Here is a 27,960-nt window from a genome sequence, read left to right as displayed (position 1 = left end):
ATGCCCTGAATTTAATGTGAATTTCAGGTTCTTACATAAAGATAATATTGCTGGGGATAAAGTAGTGCAGATAGGGTGGTGTTCCACATAAATTAATTTTCCATTTATCTGAAACATACCTCTTTCAATAACAAAATGCAATTGGCTTAAAAACATTATTTCAAATGGGAGTACTTATAAAACATTTTACACACTCTTCTGTCTTATTAAACAGAGCATTAAGGAGCCTAAGGAGACCATTTCTTAGTGGTATCAAGGAATTTTGATGAACAAGTAAGTAATTCAGTGATGCTTTTGGGAACTTCTAAGAACGTAGGGCTTAGCTGGTTCTTTCAGAGAACGATCTCATACCATGGCACTTTTCCAGGTGATGTTTCTTGTCTTCTCCTTTTTTAGCTGCCTTTATGGAAATCTTGACTCCCTGCTTCTACTGTCCTTACTACTATCATGAAGTTAAACTAAAATTTTCCCAAGAAAACCATATATTTAAGCTCGCTAGATCAAGGACACTGGCTAGGTACCCACATGTGAGTTTATGATCTCCTACAGAACACAATGCATTGGTTTTGTGATGGGCTGTTTTTGTTGCTGCTCCAAAGCTTTGCCTGGACACTTCTGGTTTCAGGTTTTTGTCCTAGTGGTTAAAGTCATCAGAAACTGACCATTGTGTAAATATGCAACAGAAAAAGAGGCCAAAGATTTGGGAGTTGTGCCTTGGAAACACACTGAAGGCCTTCACTCTAGCTAAGGAAACAAGAGAGAGGAAAACAGATTTATGAATTAAATCCTCAAAATACGTGAATATGCCAGGTGCAACACCTGAGGTCAGGAGTTCAAGACCAGCCTGACCAACATGGTGAAACCCTGTCTCTACTAAAAATACAAAAATTAGCCAGGTGCAGTGGCTCATGCCTGTAATCCCAGCAGTCTGGGAGGCTGAGGCGGGCAGATCACAAGGTCAAGAGATCAAGAACATCCTGACCAACATGAAACCCCCTTCTACTAAAAATACAAAAATTAGCTGGGTGTGGTGGCACACACCTGTAGTCCCAGCTACTTGGGAGACTGAGGCAGGAGAATGGCTTAAGCCCGGGAAGCAGAGGTTGCAGTGAGCTGAGATTGCACCATTGCACTCCAGCCTGGCAACAGAGCAAGACTCTGTCTCAAAAAAAAAAAAAAAAGTGAATGCTTCAACAGCTTCAAGACTAAGTGGACTGGTTTAACAGTAGCAGATGTTTAAACAACAGAATCAGATGGCTGAGGAAGGGGCAAACCTTTATAGTAAGTAGTTTCACATGTTTGTTTGTTTGTTTTTGAGACAGAGCCTTGCTGTCGCCCAGGCTGGAGTGCACTTGGGCAATTTCAGCTCACTGTAACCTCTGCCTCCTGGGTTCAAGTGATTCTCCTACCTCAGCCTCCCAAATAGCTGGGATTACAGGTGCTCACCACCATGCCCAGCTAATTTTTGTATTTTTAGTAGAGATGGGGTTTCACCATGTTGGCCAGGCTGCTGGTCTTGAACTCCTGACCTCAAGTGATCGACCTGCCTCAGCCCCCCAAAGTGCTGGGATTACAGGTGTAAGCCACAGCCCCTGCCCCTCACATGTTGATTTTTAATGGCAAAGTTCTTGCTCTTGCTGACAATGAATGTTTCTCAACAGAAAGTTCTTGTACTATTTAAAGCTGTCACTATCAATGTAACTATGCAAATATATGATAACTTAGTAAAGTCAAATGGGAAAAGGTTCATGGGCAGTGAAGAGAGAAGAAGTGAAGAGTGCCCTGTACCCTGATAATCCAAGGAGGACAGAAAAGCAAAGAGGATCCCAGAGTCTGAGGCTGAAGAAAGGGGAAAGGAGTAAATGGATTCTACTAAGTCGGAAGTGAAAGCCAGATGAGTGGAATCCTCAAACCCCAAGGCTGGAAGACTCAGGAGAATTTGGTCAGAGGTATTTTGCCCAGGCCAGTGTAAGAAACTGACTTAAGCCGGGCGCGGTGGCTCAAGCCTGTAATCCCAGCACTTTGGGAGGCCGAGGCGGGTGGATCACGAGGTCAAGAGATCGAGACCATCCTGGTCAACATGGTGAAACCCCGTCTCTACTAAAGCTACAAAAAATTAGCTGGGCATGGTGGTGCGTGCCTGTAATCCCAGCTACTCAGGAGGCTGAGGCAGGAGAATTGCCTGAACCCAGGACGCGGAGGTTGCGGTGAGCCGAGATCGCGCCATTGCACTCCAGCCTGGGTAACAAGAGCGAAACTCCGTCTCAAAAAAAAAAAACAAAAAACAAAAACAAACAAACAAAAAAGAAACTGACTTAAAACATTATTTTGAATGGGAGTACTTCTAAAACACTTGACACACTATTCTGTCTTATTAAACAGATAGGAGCAAGAACTTGATTTCTCATGGGCCGGGAGACCTAGACAAAGATCTTAGGTTTGGATGGTGAATGAAATCAGGATAGAAGTAAGGAGACAGTCTTCTTAGAGTATGCTAAGTTCAGGAGCCAGACTTGGGGAGTGTTTGGCCTGACTCCTCAGTAGAAAGAGTGTACAATTCTGCAGACGCTGACCAGGACGCAGGCTGTGCCCTAAGAAAACTTCACCAGGCTCCAGGAACACGTGAGCAAATACTGCTGCCAGGGCTAAGCGATTGTTCCTGAGGTTGAGTATCCACAATCTGATCCATAGCAGTAGCTTTGGAGACTATGGAGGCAGGATGCCTGGTATTTTCTCACAGTTACCAGAGTTTAATGAGTTTAAACAAGTCATCGTCCAGCTCTGGGTTTTAATTTCCTCCTACACAGGTTAATGTAAATCTCACTGAGTTTTTATAAGACTCAAATTAAGAGATCGGATACTGAAATGCTTTGATAATGGTATAAATATTATCTGCCTAAGTCATTATCCTTTACTCCTCTGTATCACTCTTAATAATCTAGATCACAGGAATGCCTACCGCTTCTGTATCATTTACTGGAAATACATCTCAGACTCCTAAGCCAAAAGCAGCGTGCTGGTGGCTTTGAAGTCCTCTCTTGAAGATCTGGGGCTATGTTATGAGCAGCAGAAGAAAAGTCCCTCTTGAAGGTGAACTGGGACCCAGATATGGCTTTCTATGACACCTACAGCTTTGACTCCATGAGAGTTTTTTATTTTTTTGAGATAGTCTTGCTCTGTTACCCAAGCTAGAGTGCAGTAGCATGATCTCAGCTCACTGCAACTTCTGCCTCCCAGGCTCAACCAATTCTCATGCCTTGACCTCCTGAGTAGCTGGGACCACAGACACGTACCACCATGCCTGGCTAATTTTCTTGCGTTTTTTGTAGAGACTGGGTTTCACCATGTTGTCCAGGCTGGTCTTGAGCTGTTCAATTCAAACAATCAGCCTGTCTCAGCCTCCCAAAATGCTGGGATTACAGGTGTGAGGCACCGTGCCTGGCCAGCTCCTTTAAGGAAATGCTTGTGTGTATTTTTCAGCAGTTGACTCATTCAGAAGCATGAAATGAAGCCATCAAAATGTCTCCCAGTTTCACTTGAGATGTAAGGGTTGTTGTTGTAGGGTTGTAGCCATGGTCTTTCTTTCAGAGTGGCTGGACCAAGATTAGGAAGCTCAGGCAACAGCGGGTGCCAGACAAATGTCGAAATGCATCCAAAAGGGGTTGCAGAGCTTAAGCCACTAGAAAACTCTTTCTAAAACTTTCATATCTCATTTTCAGCAGCAATCTGAAGACCAGACTAGCACCAGCTCCAAGGTACTTGTGCACAGATGCTCTGTTTCACCAAAAGTCCTCTTATGGTGATATACAGTCAGTGTAGAACTCATAGAAAGGTGCCTGGTGTCACAGATTCTTCTGGTCTGTGACTTTCAGATAGATTCTTCTGAATTCCTGGCACTCACAAGCCAGCCAGGCTGGGAGTGGGCTGGAGGCCAAAACACCTTTACTCGATAAAGACAACCGATACCAAACTAGTCTGGGTCCTAAGACCTCTCCCCAGCAAGGCCTCAGGCTACTTCGAGGATTACGAAGACAGGAAAATACAGCAGGTGAGAGGCCAAATGGAATCCTATTTCTCCCACTGCAGTGCAGAAAGAGAAGCAATTTAACCTAGTCATTGAACACAGAGCTGTCAAGGACCTGTGGTCTGGTCCTAACATTGCCCAATGGGTTGGCTGCATAACTCTTAGGTGGGTCACTTAACCTCTCTGTGTCTCAGTTTCGACATCTTTCAAAGGGGAATAAGAAAGAGACTTCCTCATAGCATTGCTAGGATAAAGAGATAAAATGAAATAATCCATATAAAAACCTATGAAAAAATTAGAATGATACTATACAAAGTATTATCAAAATGTTGTTGGCTATCCTTGAGCTTCATGCCCTCTACCCTGCCCAATCTCAGCTCCAAGGCAACAAATTCCCTCAAATACAAAGCCCTTTTCCTTATTACAGTAGTTTTGTGTACAACCAGTGGCTCTCACTGTCAGAGTTGATCTCTTTCTGCTGACCCAATGGTTCCTCTGAGCCAGGATGACAAACTTGAGGATCCTTTTTCTGGGAGTTCAAGCCATGAAAAGCCTATGAAATACCTGAAGAATGCCAGGCCATTTGACCCTCCAAACCTCCACAGGAACCCCTTTTAATGAGGGGCAGGACAAGCTCAAAATGAGAAGTTAGAGTTCCTAGGACCTTTGCTAACCCCATTGCCAACTTGCAGTCACACAAGAGGGCAGCACCCCTTGCTGCTGAGAGAACCCTGTGGGCCATTCACACAGGCAGCATTGACTCCATGCATGTGGCTCAGCTCCTTTCCTCTGCTCTGTATATAGGAACAGAACTTAACCTCATCAAATGAGAAGCAGCATTTTCTACATGGCTTCCACTACAACTGAGCACTGGCATGAAACCACCTTTGCAAAAATTATATCAGTGAGAAAATTGTGACAGTGAAAAAGATCTGATCTAACCTACCCACCCCAGCCCTTGCCTTTCCCTTAATCATTCCTGGGCCTACTGTAGATTGGTGTTTTGAGATATCTTTTCAAGTTCTGAGCATGTCTGACATCCATGGCTTTACCCAGACCCATCAATCCCACTCCTGTGGCCCACCCAGAAGCAACTTAGCTGAAGTGGACAGCTTTCACCCATAATTTCCTCTCCATCCCAACCAATCAGCAGCAAGCACCCATTTCTAGCCACCCCTTCCCCAAACTGCCTTTTAAAAATCCCAGCCTCACATCAACTAAACTCTTTCTCTACTGCAGTGCCACAGTCTTCAGTTGTGCAGCAGGCAGGAAGAGCCTGTTGGGCGGGTGACAGCAATTCTCATGCTTGCTTGTGAACTACTGACATCTAGAGCTAGCTGCCTTCAGGTTATCTTCTAATGTGTCCTCCACAAAAGAACATCAATAATTCAAAACTTAACTTCTTCCCCTAAATATGCCCTTTTTCCCATGCTCCTATCCCAGTGGGTCAAGACAAATCCACTGGGATGGGAACATGGGGAAACACCTGGGTGATAAGCCAAAGGGCTTTCTTTGCCTTACCTATCATCAATCAGACACTAAGACTAGGACTACTATGATCTGATATCTCTTGAAATATTTGCTTCCTCTTTATTCCCACTGCTATTGATTTCATTCAGCCTGCTGTTCCTCCTCTGTACTATTCTGGTCTCCCTTACTACAGCTAAAGTGATCTTTCCAATTTAATTCAAACCATGTTCCCCCTTTCTGAAAGTCCTTTATTTATTCCTCACAGCCCCCAGGACTGAATCCCAACCCCAAAGTATAATTTACAAGGCTTATAACCCCTCTGGTTTCAATCCATCCCATTCCCCAGTGCATCTCGTGATCCTATCAAGTCAAATTACAAATTATCTGAAGCCCCTCTAATTGCCCCAGGCTTTCTCTCACTCCTGAAGCTTCCTAGTTGCCATTCCTTTTGACCCTTTGTTCCATCCCTCTACCCTTTACTAGCCCAACTTCTCTTCTTTGAAATGTCAACTTAAAATAATGTCCTCTAAGAAATCTTCTGTCAACAGCCCCCTCTCCCAGAGCTTGGTGCTCCACTGGGGTGTACCACAATGACTATCACAGCACTTTACCACAATTTATTATTGTTGCTTAACTGTTTCTTTCACCAGCCAGTAATCTCCACCATGGGACTATCTTATTCACCAAGGTATGCCTGGCACCTAGCAGAATATGCGGCACATACTTGGAGATTAATGTATATATAAATACATACATACATATATAAATAAAAACACACATATATGTGTGTGTGTGTGTGTGTATATATATATATATATGTATATATGTATATTATATATATAAAACATTCAATGAATAAACAAATGGATGAATGGTTAGGTGGCTGGCCCAAATACAAGAAGTTAAATATCTAAGAGCCACAAAGGGCCAATCTACAGTACCTCAAGGGCCTCTACGCCAAGCCATTTTCAACAGGGTAGGACAGAAACAGACAAAAAGCCTCAAGTCACTAGCAATTTCCAAGTTGACATTTCATTTTTGCCATTCCTTCTTTTTTCTAAACTCTTCTCAAATATTATTGAGACTGACTGATTTAAGACATGCACTGCAATGGTACAGTTAGGCAAACTTGGTGAGGGGCAGGTACACTGCGCAACCAGCATAGCTGGGCTGCAGGGCCAGAGGGATGCAACAGGGCCAAGGCTACAGGCAGGGAGGGTTCAGAATATCTGACAGAGCTTCAAGTCCAGGGCTGGGTGGAGGCACTGGAGGGCTGAGGGCAGCAGGCCACAGGAGGCAATTGGGTAAGTGCAACAGGGCCAAGAGGCACTAGGAAAAATGGGTGGAGGACATGGCACAGCACTAAGGCTCTGGCTAAAAGTATGACAGGGGTTGGGGGTGAAGGGGCAGCAGTGAGAATAGATAGTTGAGGATTTGTAGGATTCTGGGTTATGTCCAGGGTAAGCGAGCACTTTCAGCAAGCTGTAGGTGGGTGGACAGAAAGGTCTCCAAGAGCTCATCTTCAAGAGATCTCAGTGTCTCAGCTGCTCATCTACCTCTGCAGAACATCCCTGCAGACCACTCACCCAACAAATTTCACTGAATCAAATCTTAAGGTCGGCCAACTCTGGGTTCTGGTGGCCACATAAAATATTTTCCCCATCTTCATTGCAGAGGGAAGTTCAAGCTTTGGATTCTAACTGATCTCAGTTTAAAAACCTCAGCTCTCTCTTCTACTAGCTGTAGGGCCCTGGACTTCAGTTTCCTTAGCTATACTATAGGGGATGCTCACTTCCACAACTGTTGGAGGTGAGGTGAGTTAATGCTCATGAAGCAGCATACACGGTTCCAAGCATAGAGTGTGTGTTTAATAAATTGGCCTTCTTTCCCTTCCCCCTTCCACTCTACATGAAGCCCAGTAGCCCCATTGTACGTGTGTGGGGGAGTGGAAATGGGTGATGAGGAAGATCTATGTTGTTGACTCACTAGGAGAGAAGGCATGAATCAGAGCTGTGTAGCATCCAGGGATGGAACAGGGACACTCCTCCCCCAACCCTATCCTCCTCCAGGTGCCCGGGGCCTTGGCCAGCAGTGGGTTCCATGTGGTCAGGGAAAACAGGCTCCTTTAGTACCTTTCTCACCACATTTGGAGAGGAGTTCTGGATGGTGCTGTCCACTGGGGGTACACTGAGAGGGGCTTCTTCCCCAGACACCTGGGGCAAGGCAGCAGCAGTATTCTTGTCAAGAGGGAGAGCCGATTTTGAGACCTCGGATGCTGGGGGCTCATCTGTAGCCTGGAGAAGAAAATAAGAATTTGGGTGGGTTTTACTGCAGAGAGTGTAGCAGCAGCAGTGGCAGCAAAGGCTAGAACCCACCCTGCCCTGCCCATCATTACCACCTACATACTGTGGACTGCTTATTTTCCAAAAACAAAAATACTCTTATCCCAACTTTTCCAAAGACTGCATGCTAGTGCAAAAGTCTTAGGATAGAATTTTGAGCTAATTTTGTGATGTTCACTTTAGCAATCATAACCTACTTTTGACTTACATTTCAGCTTGTGGCCCTCTATGAACCCTAGACCCTTCTCTGCCATCACACGGATTATTCTATATCTCCTCAAAAGACTGGGCCTCAGGGGAAGACACTGAAGCATGCTCTGAAGTTGCCAGTACTGAAGCATAAATGTGAAGCCTTATATTCTATAATAAAGTAAAAATCTGTAAAGTTGCTTTGAAGATAAAAATGTGATTACAGATTTAAAGGGGATACCACCATGGAAAAAGTGAGAGAAGGGTAGAGAGAAGAGGATAGAACAGGTGTTCTGGGGGTAAAAAAGAAAATCAAGAGCTAAGAATGAAGATGTGAAAGGCAGCAAAGATCCCAGGGGTACAAACTGCACCTCTTCAACTGTCTTTTGACTGAGAAAAAGAGGAGCAGCATCCAATATCCTCCTACAGAGAGAAGAAGACTTCTTCTGTGGCATTACAGAAATGTCAGCAGACCTGGATCCAAGTCTTAGCTCTACCTGTCAATGTTGTATGATATGTAGACAGACTGCTAGCCTCCTCTAACTCCCATTTATACACCTATAAAGCACAGATGGTAATGCCTACCAAACAACATTGTTGATAGGATAAATGATATGGTGCATATAAAAAATACCCAGCTTAAGGCCGGGCGCAGTGGCTCACACCTGTACCCAGCAGGTGTGGGAGGCCGAGGTGAGCCGATCACTTGAGATCGGGAGTTTGAGACCAGCCTGACCAACATGGAGAAACCCTGTCTCTACCAAAAATACAAAAAGTTAGTCGGGCGTAGTGGTGGAGAATCACTTGAGCTCGGGAGGCGGAGGCTGTGGTGAGCTGAGATTCCGCTATTGCACTCCAGCCTGGGCAACATGAGTGAAACTCTGTCTCAAAAACAAGCAAACAAACAAACATTCCCAGCTTAGCAGAGGTAAAAAAGTTTAAGTCTATACCTGTGCAGTATTATAAAAGTGCTGCCTGCCAGCATCTAACATGGATCCTCACTCTACTCCTTAAGCTCTGCCCTTCCCCCTGTCTGGGATTCCTAAGGTCCGGCAAGGGATCTAGGGATATGACAAGATAAGAGACAGCCTCCCTTCTGCTCTGGCACTGGCAGGAGTTCAGCATGGCTCAGAAGGTACCATCAGTGGGCAGGGTCCCTACTGTCATCCAGGAAGACAGCAAAGCCAAGCTACTCTGGAGAGCACTGAGCGTAGATCTAAGTTGGGACTGGGTACTATGCTCTCTGGAGCTTTTCTGAGATGGGAGGTTGAGCCCAGGGTAGTTTTGAAATGTGAGGGTTGAGCTCGAGGCTGCTCTAAGGTGAAGTAACTATATTCCTGTATACCGCCCTGTTTCCAGGGAGGCTGTGTTCCCTGAATGATCCTAGGATGGGCAGAGTATCCATGCCAAGTCACCCTGACGCTTACCTGCAGGGTCTCCTCCTGGCTCTGGGACTGGACAGGCGCTGGCTGCCTCACAATGTAGTTGATCTGCCCCACAATGGTTTGCTGCAGATGCTGAGGAGATTTGGTCTGACTCAGTTGCAGGCTGGGCTGTTGAGCCTGGAGAAGAAGCTCCAAGTCCTTCTGCATTTCCTCCAGCTCAAACTTGTGATGCATTATGTCCACGTTCTGAGAACAGGCAGGCCCAGGAGGGCTCTCATGCTGACTAGAAGCCAGATGCTGGGATGGAGGTGGAGGTGGGGGTGGCTGCTGTTGGGGAGGTAGGGGAGGTGTTGGAGGTGGCAGCTGCTGCTGTGGCTGCTGCTGAAAGTGACTGAGCTTCAGCTTCTGGTGGTGGCCAAACTGGAGTTGGATAGTGGGTGTCTGTAAGGTGGGGTGGGCATGGGCTCCTTGCTGAACATCCTGTGGGGGGACAATACACACGGGCTGGGAAGTCAGCTGCTGCCCCAGCCGCTGGGGCATTCTCTCCTGCTCCACAGGGGGCTGGGTTTCCAGCCAGGGCTGCAGCAGCTTTGGCGGATGAGGGCTGCAGGCCAGCTCTTTCTCCCTGGGCAGCAGGGCAGAGCACTGCAGAGACCCCAGCTGCTGGGGCACCATCTCAGAGGGCTGCCTAAAGCTGTGGGCTGGGTGCACGCTGGGTGGGGGGACCTGGCCTTTGAGGGAAGGTGAGACTGGGGAGCAGTGGGAGCAGCACACAGATGAGGAGCACACTGCTGGAGACTGGAACTTGTGTGGAGGGTGGCTAAGAGCCTCTTGCTGAGCCACTGGAGACTGGTGGCTTTGATAAAAGGGTGATGGCCCCTGTAAGCCTCCATAAGCAGGAGCATCTGCCTGGGGCAGTTGTCCGCCTTCAGTAGTTATGCGGCCTGGAAATGCAGAATAGAGAGTTTTTCAAAAGTTTTTCAAGTTGCTCCCACCTTGCTACTTCCTGCTCCTGGGACAAAAAGACCTGATTCAACAATCCTGTACCAGGCACAGAGATTAAGAAATTCAAGCCCTGATCTCCTAGACTCAGTCTAGAATACTGCCAGTAATAGCACCTGTATGGAGCTGCTTTGGGGGAACAGAATTTTTGAAAAATTAGCTCAGCTTTCACCAGATGCTCTGTCCTGACTGTTTCTGTCCCACTAGGAAAACCATAAGCTCTCTCAAACAGCACCCACTCATTTTTTTTAACAGAATGACCCAATCAGAGTCTGACAAAAAGAATCAGCTTTAGGGTGGGGAAGGAATATGCTGGAAAGTAGCAAAGGGTAGACAGTGATGTCTGGGACCAATGAACAAGTCCCCGGATACTTGTGTGTGGGGAACCGGAACAAGGTGTGGGGAACTGTGTGTTGAGTAAGTAGGATGGAAGAGAGTAGGGAAGCTCTAATACCAGGTGATACGGTTTGGATCTGCATCCCCATTCAAATCTCATGTTGAATTGTAATCGCCAGTGTTGGAGGTGGCTCCTGGTAGGAGGTCACTGGATCATGGGGACAGATCCCTCATGAATGGTTTAGCACCATCCCTTCGGTGCTATTCTTGTGACAGAGTTCTCATGAGATCTGATTGTTTAGAAGTGTGTAACACCTCCGCCCTTGCTCCGTTTCTTGCTGCTGTCCATGTGATGCGCATCTTCACCTTCTGCCATAAGTTTCCTGAGGCCCCCCTAGAAGCTGAGCAGATTCCAGCATCATGCTTGCTTTACAGCCTGCAGAATCATGAGCCAATTAAACCTCTTTTCTTTATAAATTACCCAGTCTCAGGTGTTTCTTCACAGTAATGTGAGAACAGACTAATACACCAGGTCAGTGCCAGGTACTGGCACTGCCCCATGAGGTCTCTAGGTCCCTTGTGCATGAGTGGATCTATGGCTAACTCAGTCTAATGAGTTAGCTTCTTCAGTCTAATGAGTTAGCTACTTCATCTCATTATTTTGATGAGGCTTGCTTACAGGAAGTCTGAGTTCCTTAAAGAAAGTGTGTTTTATTCACCTTTCGTTCTTTAGTGCTTAGCATGGGGCCTAAACAAGAGTAGGTGGCTATCAAAGGTCTGCTGAGTTAAATCAAAGGAAAGAGGGAAGCAGAAAATAAACCTACATATCATTTGTTACTTTGCCAACTTCAACAAACTTTCAGTAAGATTAACAGCCTCAAATGAAGGCAGCAGCTGGCCATCAGTTTAACAAACTCGTTAGTCTGTCAACACAGGCACAACTTCAAGCTGTCTACATTCTGCCTAAAGACTGAATGCCAACAAATGATTGCAGCACGGAAGTAAAATGCACAAGGCCATGAATTATCTGCTTACATCTCAACTCAAAAGGATATGTCTGTGTAACACACCCACATGCACACACAGTCTCACTGTTGCAGAGATACCCCTGCTTGTGCCCACACATGTGTACTTTTGTGTGACCACAGAGACACACATTCATCTGTACTGCCACACAGCATTCTGGAGAGCAGGGTGACTGTCTTGTCTCCCCCTCAGCAACAAAACCAAGGTAACAGGACATTTATACAGAATGGTAAACTCAGATTTCAACTGGTCCTGATACAAAGTCCTACATTGCCATTGTTACTTAAATTCCTCAACCTCTCCACCTCCCTTTAAAAAAAAAAAGGTTTGCTTAATGATTTCATGACCACTGGCAGTCTCAGGGAGTGCTTTCTCTTCGGCACCAAGAGTAAGTAAAGTAAGTAAGCAATTAGGGCAAAGCCCACAGGGTGGGTGGGCCTGGGTGGCTGGGCACAAGCTCACCAAGAGAAGCTAGCTGCTTGGTCCAGAAGTTAGGCTCCCAGGTGAATCTGATACTCCAAGGGGAGCCAGGATCTGTGTTACAACTTGTCTCCAGCAATCGCTGCATCTGAAACACAATCTTACAACAGCACCAAAGGTCATTTATTTAGGCATCTCGCACCTAAATGACAACTCCCCTTCCCTTACTCTTTGGGCAGGCTGAAAGGCTCAAAGTCGTGGCCCTTTAACCTCTTGTTATCCTCCATATTCTCATTCTCGTGCACCTTAGCACCTGCCCATCCTCCCAGCTGATCCCTTTTCTCTTATCAAGGCTTCTGCAATGCCTACATTCTTGTCCTTTTCAGGCCTCAAGTGATTTGTCATTCTCCTTCACAACATTGACTGGCAGCTCCATTTATTATTCTACCATCACCTAAATTTAAAAGCCTAGTGGGGGCAGACATTTTCTGAGCTCCCCATTGCTGTTCTTCCACTTACAGGTAAAACACCCTTCTGTCCTATTCAACAGCCCTCTTCCCCTCCCATCACTTTCATCTATTTCCTGTCACTAACTCTCCTATTTATCTAGGGCTTTGGCAAGTTTCCAACTTACCCTGCCATCCTCTAGTTAACTAATGTCCCAACTAACATCTTGGCCTCTTATTTCGTTGATCTCTTGCATGAAACCACCTTCACTTGTTTTCAGTTTAGTCACCATACCTAGACCCTATTCATCATTTAGAACCATTCTACCTATGAGACCTTTGAACAACAACCCATCCTGGTCATAACAAGTTTATGCTCTTTCAGAGTATGTTCTTCAACCTCTCCAAGCCCTGCTCCTTCAGTCCACAGTACCCCCCAGCTTCCTGTCATTTATAGTAATGATATCACTAGTGTCCTAATTCCCTCCCCATCGCCAACTCCTACCCTTAGGCAATCCAGCCATACCAAAGCCATGTTATCTGTGGCCATTTCAGTGATCCTTAATTTCAGCAGCACCCCTCAGCCCTTTATCTTGTCACTTCTTTTCTTGTCATCTTTCTCTTCCACTGCACTCAATGACTATTTGAAATCTTTACTTTGGTGCTACTTACCAATGTTTTAACCCTCTTATTATCACCTTCCATTTCACAGAGAAAAAAAGACACCATAAAGAACAAATCACCCCAAACTTGTATCCCTTCTACCTCAAACTTAACTACAACATTGTCCCCTTCCTGTCCTCCCATGTTAGACAAAGGGACTGTCCTTGTGTTTAAGGCCACCAGTTCATTCTAGATCCTTCCTCCTGCTTTTTCAGTGTACTCACCCCACCACACACCCCTTCTCTCTATCTTCACAGCCTCTTCTCTCATATACATGTGTGCAGATGTTTTCCAGTCTTAAAAAAAAGTTTCCCCCAACTCTGCCATCTTCTCAGGCTATGTTTTTATTTTTCTTCTTTTAGCTTCCATCTCTACTTCCTCACCACCCATCCTCAGTCTCCTGATTCTAGCTTTTGACCCTTCTACTTTGCTGGATCTTCTTTCAGACGATAGCCTCATTCCCAGATCTGAAGGCTGCTCTTCACTATTCATCTTTCACCCATGCAGCATTGACATATGGGCCACTTAAAACTGGAAACTCTGTTCGTTTCTGTGTAAGCAAAACACTTTGTTTTGCTTCCGACCTCTGACCATTGCTTCTCACTCACCTCCACTCATCTTCTTCCTCTGTCTACGCTGAAAATGACGGTATTCCCTGGGTTCCTGACTTTCTCTCTTCTTGCTCCACACACTCTTCCAAGGTGATACCACTGATTTCCTGGTGACTCCTACATCTCCTTCTCCAAACAAACTTTTCTTCTGACTTCCACACCCATATATATTAAAACAGCTTTTTCATGGTAGATAGCTTAGAGTTGGTTTTGGATGCTCTATAGGCACCTTAGATTCAAAGTATCCAAACATAAACTCCATCAACTTCTCTCAAAATTCTTGCTCCCTCTCCTGGGCACTGTCATCCTCTCAAGTCTAACACTTCAACCTTATCTCCAGCTCCTTTTCTCTTAGCTCCCCATGTAAGCCCCAGTAACTTTCTATGAGATGCCCAGCACATTGCTCATGTCCAGGATAATGTCTGAATCACTGACCTACAACAAAGAACTACAGACTTTCCCAACTGAGCTACCTTCAGGAGGGGAGGACAATTTCAGCACCTGCATCCTCTTTGCACTGTGGCATTTGGTTAAAGATACTGTTTACTTACTAACCCAAAAGCAGCGAATGAATTTGAAGGATGGAAGGAGGAATTTATTCCTCCTAAAAAGAAAAGGCACTTCCTAGGACTGCCTCATTGCCTTTATGACAAAGGCGGTGCTCTGATAAGCTTCAAGGACAGGCTGAGGAGTTGGGAGATTCCTCTTACCAGCTCTTTGCTGAAAAGAAAAGGGACACTGGTTTTGCTGCAGACAGCCCAGTTGATGAAATTCTGCACATGCTCAAACTGACGGTTGAGAACCATGATGCTCTGTAACTGCTGTTCCAGCTTCTGCTTTCTCTCATTAGTAATGCCCTAGGTACAGAGAGAAGACAGAGTCCTTGAACCTGTTATTGGACTGTAGTCTACCTGCTTGGGAAGTCTGGTGGCCTGTGTGTGTCACTGATGGAATCAGATGAGACGATAGCCCTGAGATGACAGTAGGGCAGAGTGCTGCCATGGGCTGCTGGCTGATAGAAAAGGAGAGGAAGACATGGTGGGAGATTGTATGGTGCAAATATAGAATGAGTAATAAATGAATGAGGAAATGAATAAATGTCTGTATCTCGTGCATAAATTGGTGAAGAAGGTGGTTTGTTTTGTGACTTTCTCTTCCAAGACTATAGACTATAATAACCCTGTGTAGTTAAGGATGAAAGACTGCCTAAGAGACATAGCATCAAAAATCAGTTTGAACTGATTTTCCAGCCCTTCATGAGCCACCCTCCTAAAATTAGACTGACATTTTAAAATACAGGGAGCAGCAGACAGCTATGGAAGCTACATATCTGAATTATAGCCTAGGCTTCCCTGGGTGCTGGGACTAGTTTGATATGTGCATGGTTTCTGAACCATCTGGTCCATCTGTCTATACATACCTCCAATTCCTCTATAAGCCCATTGGCCTGTTTGTTCAGCTCATTCATCAGAACCATCTTGGCCATTTTGATCTGGTTTTCCACCTTCCTATGCTGATGCTTCACCTCAAAAATCCTGTAAACTCAATAGGACAAACCATGGTAAGCTTTCCTCAGGGCCTATGAGGACCAAGAGACAGCAAACATAAGAACCAACCTGGAGGCCGCCTATTGAGATCAGGGCCCAGCAGACACCAAATACATACACACACACACACACACACACACACACACATCTATATATATACATATATACACATATATATGTATACATATATACAAACACACACACACACACACACATATATATATATAGAGAGAGAGAGAGAGACAGAGAGAGAGAGACAGAAACTTCCTCCATCATCCCACCTTTTGTACGACCCAGCCCACTTCATCTAAGTGAGCCAACAGCCCAAAGTTCAGCTTGGTTTTCTCTAGGTAAACCTCAAGTCTACACCCAGGTCAACCAGTAGCCCACCAGTTGACACAGCACTAGAGGTAAGACCAAAAGAGAAAGTATGGGAATGATTTATTGTAACTTGTTGTTGTCTTTAAATGGAGGATGCTCCAATAAATGTCGCCATGAGGTAAAAAGAGACAGAAAGGTCCCTTTCACCCAGGGGGGTGTTGGAGGAATGGGGAATGACTAATAATGTTTATGTGGCTTCTTCTGAGGCAGATGAAAATGTTCTAAAAGTAGACGGTAATTATGTACAGTTGCACAATTATGTGAACATACTAAAGGCCAATGAATTATACATTTTAAAAGAATAATTTTATGATGTGTAGATTATATCTCAATGAAGCTATTTTTAAAAACTTAAAAAGCATGGGCTTTGAAGTCACCACAGACCTAACGTCCAAACCCAGCACAGTCACTGGCCAGTTGTGTGATCTCAGACGAGTTACCTAACTTCTGTGAACCTCAGTCTCCTCATCAGTAAAATGGAGATAATCCCTGATGGAAAGAATGGCAAGAACTGAACAAAATAATGCATACGTGATACCCAAGCCAGTGCTTGCCACATACTGAGCTCTTAGCATCTACCACTTCCTCTTCCTATGTAAAATGCCAATGATTTCATGTCATTTGCAGATTAATAGAGAACACCTAGGGAAAGGGGTAATAAAGCACAGATTGCCCCTGGCTTGTTCCACCCTCATCATAAGCAGCCCCCTCTTCCCGAGTGTCTGCTTGGTACCCTTGTTCTCAAGCACTGACTTCCGGCTAGTTCATAAGGTGTATGCTTTGGCCCAGCTCACTCTGATCATCCTGACCTAGCTTGGCCTCGGTCACCAAGTGATGACTTGATGACAACTCCCTGGCCCTGAGACCTCTAAGGCCAAGACATATGCCTTTTGGACATATGTCCACATCTGCTTAACCACATGTGCTCTTCACAGGCACTATATCTGATGACCTGGTGTTGGAACCCCGGGTGTGCAGGAACAGAGCATTTCCAGCACTGGCAAGGCACTAGCCTGTACTACCTGTCCTCAATTTGCTTTGCAGATGTCTGTAGACTGGATTTCTTATGTGCCACCTGTGTAGTCACACTTTCCAGAAGCATCCTCTGGTTTTGCAAAACTTCTTCAACATGTCTGCACCTAAGGGATGAGGCAGAGAAAAGGCTGAGAAGGGCTGAGTCCTACTTTGAACATGCCAACCAAGCAGGAATCTCCACAGGGCACTGTCTCTGCCAGACCTATGGAAGCTGTGATGACTTCTAGGGAAAGTCTAAGGCACCACAGGCTCTTGGCCCAGTAGGCCTTTTCCAGAGAAGTCCCACAATAGGAGCAGAGAAAAACTTCAGCCCAGGGGCTGCAGGTGGTTTTGGGCAGAGAAAAGATTTTGATGGATGGGGAGCCCCAGAGCCCTCCCCAGCCCATTTCAGGCAGTCTGTCAGCCCCACCTGTGTTCTTTGTGTTCCACCATTAGGCAGCTATGGCATGTGAGCATATCACATGTCTCGCAGAATAGCTTGAGCACTTCCTGTGTGTGTAGAGGACAGTACAAGATGAAGTCTCCAGAACCACCATTCACTCCTGCCAGAGAAGATGGAGAAAGTGGGCTTCTCTTGCTCAGGTAGGCAGATCTCTCAGTTAAGCTTTGTTGCACAGCCCTCAGCCTTCAGAGGACACTGCAGAGACACAGAACTTGGGGGAAGGTGGTACAAACAGATGCCTCTCCAGGGGCACAAGGAGAATTTTGGGCTTAGCTTGGCTGGATTTGCCCAGTTGTCCAGAAGCAGCACACCATCAAGGCCCAGCATCCCATTACCTTCCAGAGGCTAAAGAAGGCACTTGCTACTACTCCACATAGATCTCCTGCAGAATAATGAATCCTTCACAATTAACCTCAACCTGTTTATTAATCAGGGTTTTGTTTTTAATGGAGCTGAAACCAGTCTTGCCAGGCTCCAGGCTAGATCATATGGTTCATGAACTCTGGTTCCCATGGATTTGACAGATGTAGAACCCCTCCCACAATTCAAGGGCCTTGAGAAAAGACTTTCAAGAAGATTGTTATTAAAAACAGATGGTGGCTGGGCATAGTGGCTCATGCCTGTAATCCTATCACTGTAAGCCAGGGTGGGTGGATCACCTGAGGTCAGGGGTTCAATACTAGCCTGGGCAACATGGAGAAACCCCATTGCTACTAAAAATACAAAAATTACCCAGGCATTGTGGCTCATGCCTGTAATCCCAGCTACTCAGGAGGCTGAGGCAGGAGAATCACTTGAACCCAGGAGGCAGAGGTTGCAGTGAGCTGAGATCGCACCATTGCACCCCTGCTTGGGTGACAGAGTGAGACTCCATCTCAAAAAATATAAAAATAAAAATAAAATAGATGGTGCTGGATAGACAAATGGACAAGCCCTGATCCAGACTAAGTTAAGTAACTAAATTAGAAGTGTGGCATGATTGCTCTTGAGGTGAAAGGTAGGGAGCTCAGCTAGCTTCCACAATAATTCAACACTTTCCTCCATGTACCATTTTATCCACACTCATCCTCCCCTGCCCCCAACAGGGAGGGACTAGAGTGAGTCACTCTGACTCTGAAGAAGACTTCCTTTGGGAAAGGCTCTGAGACTGTCCCTTCTTTCATTCCCAGTAGGGAAACAAGATCAGAGAGCTATTCTCCAGGGATCCTAAGGTTCAGCCCTGTTTTAGAGCATGGAAGTGGGTGGGGAGAGGTGAGATTGGTACCTGGAGATCCTTTTTGGGCCCGAGGAAAGAACGGGCCCCCGGGGACAGGGCTGTGTCGGTGTTCCTCTGTGCAAGAGCTACAGAGCCAGCGATTGCAGTAGGTGCAGAGGATATGTGCTGCCCTCTTCTCCTTGCATTCGGAGCAGTTCTGGAAGCAGAGAGTTCTGGAGTTACTGGCAATATCCTCATTTAGGTCTGCCTACACAAGAGGCAAATCCTCTAAAGACTGGGGTCCTGCAGGCCTATTCCTCTACTATTTTGGAGTGTAGTCTATTCTGGAGAGCTGTCTGGGAGTAATATGTCAGGGCTTGTGAAAGGAAGCATCCTTTGTGAGCAAAAGAGCAGTGGCTATGTCAGGTATGGTAGCTCACACCTATAATCCCAGTACTTTGGGAGGCCAAGGCAGGAGGATTGTTTGAGCCCAGGAGTTTGAGACCAGCCTGGGCAACATAGTGAGACCCTATATCCACAAAAAATACAAAAATTAGCTGGGAGGAATGACACGTGCCTGTGGTCCCAGCTACTAGGGAGACTGAGGTGGGAAGATCACTTGAGCTTAGGTCAAGGCTTCAATGAGCTGAGATCATACCACTACACTCCAGCCTGGGCAACAGTGGAAGACCCTGTCTCAAAAAAGGAGGAGGAAGAAGAAGGAGAAGGAAAAAGAAGAAGGAAGAGGAGAAGAGAGGAGGAGGGGGAGGAGAGGAAGGAAGAGAAGGAGGAGAAGGAGCAGCAGCAGCAGCAGCTGTCTCAGGGGCTGTTCGCACAAGTCCTGTGACGAAGCTAAGGATACCCAGATGCATAAGCCAAGGAACTGACCTCACGCTATCTATAGCACACAGGATGGTATGCATTAACTGAGTAATGCTGTAATAAAAGGGATGTAACACATGCTGAGGAAACCAAGGCAGGCTTCTAGGAGCTCAGTCTAGGAGTAGCCAGGAAAGTTTTTACAAAGAGGAAACATTTGAGTTGGATACTGAATGGCAAGTAGGTTCACCAGGAAGACAAGGGAGGAAAATGTTATAACAGGGGGAAAGCACAGGCAAAGGCAGGAAATTCAGTGTGCTTTGGAGAGGAGAAAGCCCACATATGGGAATACACAGCAAGATGGTCAAATGCAGCCAAGAAAGGGCAAGTACAGACCAGCGTTCAGAGCTAAGCTCCCACACTTGGGTCTGCCTGATCTGAGAGTACATAGGCTTCTCCTAGTCCAAATGTTCATTCATTTAGCAAGCAAATATCTTGCCAGAGCTGATATAAAACATCAAGAAAAGGGGAGATTTGGAAAAGTTGGCCTGTCTGTGCCTGAATCACACAGGCCACCAAACTCATATGAATTCTGAAAGTTTTACTAATTAAACTATGAATTCCTTGAAGGTAGAGTACATGGGTCTATCTCCCTAACACCCAGCACAGAGCCTGGCACATGTGAGACATTCAACACAAATCAGACACAGGAACAAGTAAGTAAATTGGTGAATTAATACAAAGTGGTGGCAAGGATACCCTAGTGGAAAGAGGAACAGAAGGGCTGCCAGCCAGTAAGTGATAAAAATTTTAAGAAATTCAGGAAAAAGTGATAGTGTTTAAATACAGGCAAGATTAATAAACCCATTTAATCCAGGCTGGGGAGACTGAGGTGGGGACACGAATTTCAACTCAGGAAGATAAAAAGTAAAACAAAAGCCCAGTACTGGTATTTTTCAGTAAGTGCTGTAAGAGAGAGAAGAATAACTATAGATACAGTAAGCAATTCTTAATATACCTTAACTCACATTCACCTGCTGCTAAAAGGATTGACAGAAAAAAAAAAAAGACAGTAATTTTCACTTAATAGAAAAGCCACTCTTTGTTTTCCCCAACTGACACATTTTTATTTTCTTCTAGATGGATAGTTGGATGATTAGGCAAACTGATGGAGAAGTAACAAATCAGATAGAGTGATGGGTGAATAGACAGGCTTAAGGACAGGGGCCTCCCAGATTTTTGAAAAAGATCAGCTGCTTCTTTCCTTGTCCTGACTTACCCTGGCCATCTTGGGTTGCTCAGTAGGAACACACTGCAGAAAAAAATGTTCAGTTACATCCTTGGTAAGATATACTCATTTACACCCAGGACAGGAGATGAGCTCTGTGTGGGAAAGAAAGATAGCAGAGTCAGGGCACCATGGCTGATTATACCCAAGGCCTGGACATAAGGCTTTCTAATACACAACACCAAGATATGTGGCAATAATCAAGTGTGCCAAAATGAGCTACATTTGATGCCATAGCCTGCATTCACTATGTGGTTACCCTGAACATGACCATCCCAATGGGGCCCTCCCTGCAGACCATCTGGGCTCCTCACATCCTTGTCTTTACCTGGTCCTACCTTCCTCCTCTCCCAATAAGCCATGCTACAAGAGTAACCCTGCTTTGGTTCTGACAATCAGGTGCCTTCCTGCTGCTCCCATTCCTCATTCCACATCCCTGAGAGCACAGCTCCCATTACTAGCCAAGATCCAGAGAGTCAGTTTAGCCCAGGGCAAAGCTCCAGTCATTAAGGTTACCAGGTAGCAGGGTGACTTGGAAGATCTTGAGCTACAGCCTCCAGAAGGCTTTAGTCAGAGAAAGGCAAGGCCTCCCTGCCTGCTCATCTAGGAGGTATTTTTCTCTTAGTACAGCGTATACCAGTCAGTCTGCCCCTGAGGCTCAGAGGTCTTTTGGAGGGCTCTCTCTCCCTAGTCCATGTTGGGTGTATATATATATATATATATATATATATATATATATACACACACACACACACACAAAACGTATGAACAGTTTGACCTACTCTCTCTCCCCAGAGAAGTACATCGGTTTCTAACACATTCTTCAGCATAGTGGGCTTCTGGACTATAAAAACAGCAAAAGACTTCCACCCTGGAGACTATAGTTATTCTGCTGGCCCACCCCAACAGCAGTCAACCTACTGGGAATAAGAAAATGAGCCTCTGGAGTAGGGCAAGGTACCTGTGTCCAGGGATGAGGGTGATGTGAAAGGGGATGGCTATGGCAGTGAATGCAGCAGTACCACTACAATCTCCCCTCTCTCATCTCTTCAAAATAGGAAACAATGATATGACGGCAGTTACTCCAGAGTTACAGTCAGACAAATGTAAGCCCAAAGACCAGGCTTACCAGCCTGGGCAAGACACTATCTCACTTAATTGCTCTGTGCCCCAGGTTCTTCATATATAAAATAGAAAGGGAAAATAAGAGTTGCTATGCAGATTAAATTAGATAAAACTTCAGAAATCACATGATCCTCCATGACTTTGGATTCAAAAGATTCCTCATATTTTATTCAGAGTAAGGCAATAAACTCAATTATCAACTCTCTCTGGTGATGAAAGTTAGTTTGAGTGGTAGATTAAAAAAATGGCCACAAATTCTTCCCCTCCCTCATCCATACCCTTCCAATCCTACCATCAAAAGGTAAGACTCTCCACGAGCTTCAAGTCAGTGACGAGTTTTTTAATTTTTGAAAAAGGTAGGACCCTTCACCCTTTGAATCTAAGCTTACCTCATGATTTTCTTTGACCAACAAAATGTAGCAAAAGTGACAAGTTCTCCAAGCCTAGACCTCAAGTGGCCTTATATAATTCTCCTCTTGTTTTTAGAACTCTAAGACTGCCATGTGAAAAAGCTAACCTGGCGTTGAGATTGCTGGAAGATGAGAGATCATGCAGAGAGAGATCTCAGTTGTCTCAGGCATTCCACCTGAGGCCATCATAGACCAGCTAGCCCCAACTAACCCACTAGCTGAAAACAGACACAAGAGTGAACATAGACATAATTAGCTAAGCCCAGGCCAAACCAGAAGAATCACCCAGAGAATCCCAGCCCAAGCAACCAAACTATAGAATCACAAACTAAATAAAGTTTAGTTGCTTTAACTACCAAGTTTAAAAGCGGCTTGTTATCTAGTAAAAGGTAACTGATACGTCCTGGGAAAATCCAAATCCACAAAATCATGAAAAATAATAGTTTAATACTCCCCTACCCCACCAAAAAAAAGAGAAAACTTTTCTGATTCTTTGTGGAACCATGGGTGTTAATGACAAGACTGCATCTGGAATGTCCTGCTTATTCTCCTGCCTGTCAAGAACAATGGCCAGAGGTGGAAAAGGATGCTCTCCACAGGTGACATTATCCAGGGAAATAAGGGGACTGTCCCTCTCTTCCACTTGGCTTACCCTAGGGAGACCTCCTCATCTGCGCCCAGGACAGAAATGCTGCTCTAATTGTTGAAAATGACTTCCACAGACTTCCCTGGTATCAGATGCCCAAACATCAGTCATCATAACATAGCCTCATAAGCAGAATGAAAAAAGAGAACTGAACAGGTCAGACAAGGTCTCATCACACATTCTCTGCTCCCTTGACCTTAAAGCCAGAGTCCTCAGCTTGGCATTCAAGGCCCTTTGCAAATTGACCTTGTCTCGCTCTAGTTTCATCATTAACTTCACCTGCCATACACCCTGTGTTTTTGCCATGCCCAATATCTCTGCTGTCTCTTGATACACCAAACTTTTGCATGATTCTCTGTCTGTAAGAAATGCTGTTTCCTCTTCTGAAATACTCTTTCTTGCCCCTCTCCTTTTGAGATAAACTCCTATTCATCCTTTCATACCTGTTCAAATGTTCCACCTTTGAGGAGCAGGGTTAATTTCCCCCAGGATGAGTTAATTAGTCCCTCTTCTGGGTTCCTGCAGCGCCCTGAACATCCTTCTAGTACAACAAATATCACATTGCATTTTAACTACCTGTTCATATGTCTGCTTCAAAAATAAACCACAGTTGGTATTAAAGGTTATTACCTGGTTTTTAGCAGATTGGACAATTAGACAGTAAGTCTTCACTTAACATCATTGATAGGTTGTTGGAAGTGGCAACTAAGCATGATGACATACAATGAAACCAATTTTTTTTTCATCATTTTAACAAAAGGATGTTTACTTAAGGACTTGCTGTACATTGTTTTTCTTAAAATCACAGTTTCTAAGAACCAGTAGATGATGGTAAATGAGGACTACATTTCTTTTTCTTTTCTTTTCTTTTCTTTTTTTTTTTTTTAAGATGGAGTCTTGCTCTGTCACCCAGGGTAGAGTGCAGTGGCACAATCTCGGCTAGCTGCAAACTCCATCCCCCGGGTTCAAGCAATTCTCCTGCCTCAGACTCCTGAGTAGCTGGAATTACAGGCACCTGCCACCATGCCCAGATAATTTTTTTTATTTTTAGTAGAGATGAGATTTCACCATGCTGGCTAAGCTGGTCTCAAACTCCTGACCTCAACTGATCCGCCTGCCTTGGCCTCCCAAAGTGCTAGGATTACAGGTGTGAGCCACCACGGCTGGCTGAAAACTGCATTTCTTTTGGGTTTGTGAGTTCCAAGTGTACTTATTGCACTCACAGCACTGAAAGTACTAAGAAGACACCTGGAAGTTTTCTGGAAAAAAAAAAAAGCCAGTGCAGGTTGATAAGGAAAGCAGAGGTGTGGGGCTTGGGAAAAGCTATGAATTAAAAAATATGGGTTCTAGGCCCAGGACTGGCAGTATCTAACTATGTAACCTTGGGTAACACCCCCTTTCACTCAACCTTACTTTCTACACCATTAAAATGAGGGGAATAGGAATGCAGGGAAGTACAAATCATCCAACCCACTTATTCTGCCTACAGTAACCAGGTTTTTTTTTCTCCTGGAGGCCAGACATGGTAGCTCACGCCTGTAATCCCAACACTTTGGGAGGCCAACGCGGAAGGATCACCTGAGATCAAGAGTTCAACACCAGCTTGGCCAACATAGCAAAACCCCATCTCTACTAAAAATACAAAAATTAGCAAGAGGTGGGGGCGGGCACCTGTAATCCCAGCTACTCGGGAGGCTGAGGCAGGAGAATTTCTTGAACCTGGGAGGCAGAGTTTACAGTGAGCTGAGATCGCACCATTACACTCCAGCCTGGGCGACAGAGTAAGACAGTGTCTCAAAAATATATATGTAAATAAACAATAATTTTTTTAAAAAAAAGAAATATTCTCCTGGGCAAGATGCGATGGAACAGACAGCCAAATGGTTCCTGGCTATCATCCTTGTCAGAAAATCAGGGAACAAGCTTGTCATTGAAAGGAAGCCTGAATTTAAGGGATTAGCCCTCTAAGAGGGGTTGTGCAGCAATGAGCGGAGACAGAGAATCATCGCAATGGTGCAGGCACTGTCCCAGGGAGGCTGCGGGCCCCAGGGTGGACCCAAATGACATGCGCTCTCTTTGTGTCACAGCACGTTTGTCCAAAAATTCTTTTCTTCCCTCAGAAGCTCCCTAAACCCATCAAGCTGTGTCAACCTTGACTTTTTATTTTTTTAGGAGATTCTCCATCTTTCAACGAGGATACCAAAACAAAGTTTTACTTTAGACAATTGGAATATATCAGCTTTTAGAGCTGTGTATAATCAAACATCTACTTAACAATATTTAATATTAATTTAGTTATAAATAATATTTAAATCACATTGCACATATTATTTAGATATCATGATTTTTTTCTATTGTATTCAGTGAATAATTATTATTCATGCAACAGTCCCACTCTTGTATTTCACATACAAGAACATCAATTCTGAGAAGTATAGAGATAGGACCCCAAGTCCACACAATTATCCCCATGAGATGTGGGGCTTCTGCTTCCAGAATAAGGAAGTCACAGACACCAGAGATGCTCCTGGAAGCCTAGGAGCCTAGGAGAGCAGCTCTGAAAGCTGAGGACATTCAGTCCATCTGTCACAAGTACAAATACTTCTGGTCCTTGAAAGGCATGAGACAAATTTACATCTGTATACCACCACTCTCTGAACCAGGCACTTTACATGTGTAAAAAAACTCCCCAGGTGAGGACAGGCACTGTGGATCACGCCTGTAATCTCAGCACTTTGAGAGGCTGAGACGGGGGGGTTCACGAGGTCAGGAGTTTGAGACCAGCCTGACGAACATGGTGAAACCCTGTCTCTACTAAAGACACAAAAATTAGTCGGGCATGGTGGCACGTGCCTGTAATCCCAGCAACGCAGGAGACTAAGGCAGGAGAATCACTTGACCCCGGAAGGCGGAGGTTGCAGTGAACCGAGATCGTGCCATTGCACTCCAGCCTGGGTGACAGAGTGAGACTCCAGCCAAAAAAAAAAAAAAAAAAAGAATCCCCAGGTGAATACAATGTACAACCAAGTTTGAGACCCAGCACCTTTCAGAGAGCACTCCCTTCTCCCTGTGGCTGAGCCTGATAGCCGTCTCCTGTATTATGCAGCTAAGAAAGGCAGGCTAGCCCAGTTTTAAAAAGAAACTCTAAGAAGTTAACAAAGACTCTGAATTCAGCTGTGATGTAGTTCCTCTCTGGCAGAGAAAAGGGCAGATTCTCAACAGACAGGTAGTGACCTGATACCCCTGTGCCCTGCCCGTTGGCACTGAGTTGGGAGCCAGACTCCCAGCTCAACTGCAGGACCCATAAGCAGGCCTAGAGTGCAGCCTGAGGTTTAGCACTACAAGGACCGCTGCTGGGACCTAGAACATGTGCTGAGCGTAGGACTTAGTGAGGCAGCAAGGAAGTGGGGTTCACACTGGGTAGTCTACCTTTCAGACATGAACAGCAAGGCCAAGGCAACGTGGACACCGGGAGGTAGGGGAGGAGAGAAATCCCAAAGAGGTCTCAGAAAGCTGGTATCAGGTTAGTTTAGGCCACTAAGTGAGGAAACATACATCGCGTAAGCCTGACGCCAATGCTAAGCAACCCCCTGAGGGTTGGGAAGCCCTTCATTCTATAGCTCTTGTCCAGGGCTCCAGGTAGCTTGGAGCTGGGGTCCAAGCTCTGACTCCAACAGAGCAATTGCATCCTCTGGAGGAGCCTGATGTTCCTCTGCTAGTTCCAATCTGCAGATCCAAAGCTGGACAGAACTTCACTGTTCATCCGGCCAATACCCACCACGCAGATGATGATGAAGGCCCTGAGATGGAGAGGGGCTTAGCTAAATCCACATAGCCTTGGTATAACATAGGTGATACGCTGAACCACTAAGCAGTCTTCGATTACCTCTGTAGCCACAGGGAAGATGCTCTACCTCTCTACACCTCTGTCAGACACTAAGCAATCAGAAAAACCACTCTAGTTGTATCCTTTGGCAGGCTGCACATCCTCACTAACAGTTCTGCCCTCCCACCCCCAGGGCAGCCCCATTCTACTGAGCACCGGCCAAGGCCCCCACCACACAGCCCCCGAAGGCTTCCTCCGACCCACCACTGAGAGCGGCACCACCTTCAAGAAACATGTTGCACCCAAACCCCAAATACCCAGTCCCTGCTAGACAGACAAATTTTTATCCAAGTCACCCCTAAAGTGACTAGTGCTTCTGCCCCAGCTGCCAGCAGGCTTACCTGTGGCCCTGCTGCCACGATTAGAGTAACACCTGGGAGAGAAGGCAGAAGAGCGACAGGTGAGACCACCACAGGTCCCAGAGGATGGTGCTTACCAAGCACCCAGGAACACCCACCCTGCATGCTGCAGCCAGCCGGGCTGCAAGGCCAAAGCCTTGGGGAGTGGATACTAGACAGGGTAAGGGGAGCAGTCTGGATCCTCTCCTCCCTTCTCTGATGCATCCTCAGCCAGGGCTGCATTTCTCTAGCTCACCTGAGATAATCCTGCAAGAAAGGGCTTGGTTGACTCCTCCTGTTTCTGTTTATCTCGAAGGCTCTGCAGCAATTTTCCCACACTGAACAGCAAGAGGGAGACCTCAAAGAGGCGACTCTCTTCCTAGCTGCATCTCCTTCCTAATCCTCTGGGTGCCTTGGAATAGAAGCTCAGAAGGAAGAAAACGACATTTTCAACTTTCAGGAACTAGCTCTGTCGCCCTCTGCACAGCTCGGGAGACATCACTCTCAGCCTTTTAGGACTCCATCCAAAAATCCTTCAGCCCTCCATGTTCCCCAAAATGACAGTGCTCATGTGTGGCTGGAACCTGCCCCGATCCGGCAGCTCATTTAAATAGAGCTCATCACAACAACAGTGTTGGTGGAGAAGTGAGTAGCTGCAGTGCCCTGGGGACCCCCTGTTTATACGTAGGAAGAATGATGCAATCTGGGTATCAAAATAGCAATCCAGAATGGAATAACAGGCTCACGCAGCAGCGGTGCCTGCACAGCCAGAGCTCAAGTTGACACACTCTGTCAGCCCCACACTGCTGCAGCACGCAGATGCCAGGCACACACTCTCACCGCATCATTTTAAAAAACAGCAGGAGCCCGAGATATCCCTCCATGCCCCCGGCACTGAAGGAGGGTGTGGGGGGGCCTTCAACAGACATTGAAA

At 45.7% G+C, this 27,960-nt stretch overlaps 1 protein-coding gene across 4 annotated transcripts in view; it reads right to left on the bottom strand.

The window, feature by feature from the left end:
* The window catches only part of TRIM66 (tripartite motif containing 66), a 41,996-nt gene extending 14,301 nt beyond the window's left edge, over positions 1-27,695 (bottom strand). The window contains exons 1-10 of one of the 4 annotated variants that reach the window (XM_017500332.2): positions 27,283-27,695; positions 20,613-20,716; positions 18,584-18,731; positions 17,287-17,419; positions 16,865-16,981; positions 15,335-15,449; positions 14,625-14,771; positions 12,237-12,354; positions 9,453-10,354; positions 7,627-7,788 (exon numbers count right to left, since the gene is read on the bottom strand). In XM_017500332.2, coding sequence (XP_017355821.1) covers positions 7,627-7,788; positions 9,453-10,354; positions 12,237-12,354; positions 14,625-14,771; positions 15,335-15,449; positions 16,865-16,981; positions 17,287-17,419; positions 18,584-18,731; positions 20,613-20,621 — 1,851 coding nt within the window. In that variant the 5' untranslated portion in view covers positions 20,622-20,716; positions 27,283-27,695. Of the gene's footprint in view, positions 1-7,626; positions 7,789-9,452; positions 10,355-12,236; positions 12,355-14,624; positions 14,772-15,334; positions 15,450-16,864; positions 16,982-17,286; positions 17,420-18,583; positions 18,732-20,612; positions 20,717-21,582; positions 22,046-27,282 lie in introns of those variants that run through there. The other 3 variants (XM_017500330.2, XM_017500331.2, XM_037728429.1) reach the window with 3 other exon arrangements.
* Between the last annotated feature and the right edge of the window lie 265 nt (positions 27,696-27,960).

Source organism: Cebus imitator, unplaced genomic scaffold (assembly GCF_001604975.1).
Source record: "Cebus imitator isolate Cc_AM_T3 unplaced genomic scaffold, Cebus_imitator-1.0 Scaffold265, whole genome shotgun sequence".
Taxonomy (NCBI): Eukaryota; Metazoa; Chordata; class Mammalia; order Primates; family Cebidae; genus Cebus; species Cebus imitator.
This window is presented reverse-complemented; position numbering and strand designations above follow the sequence as displayed.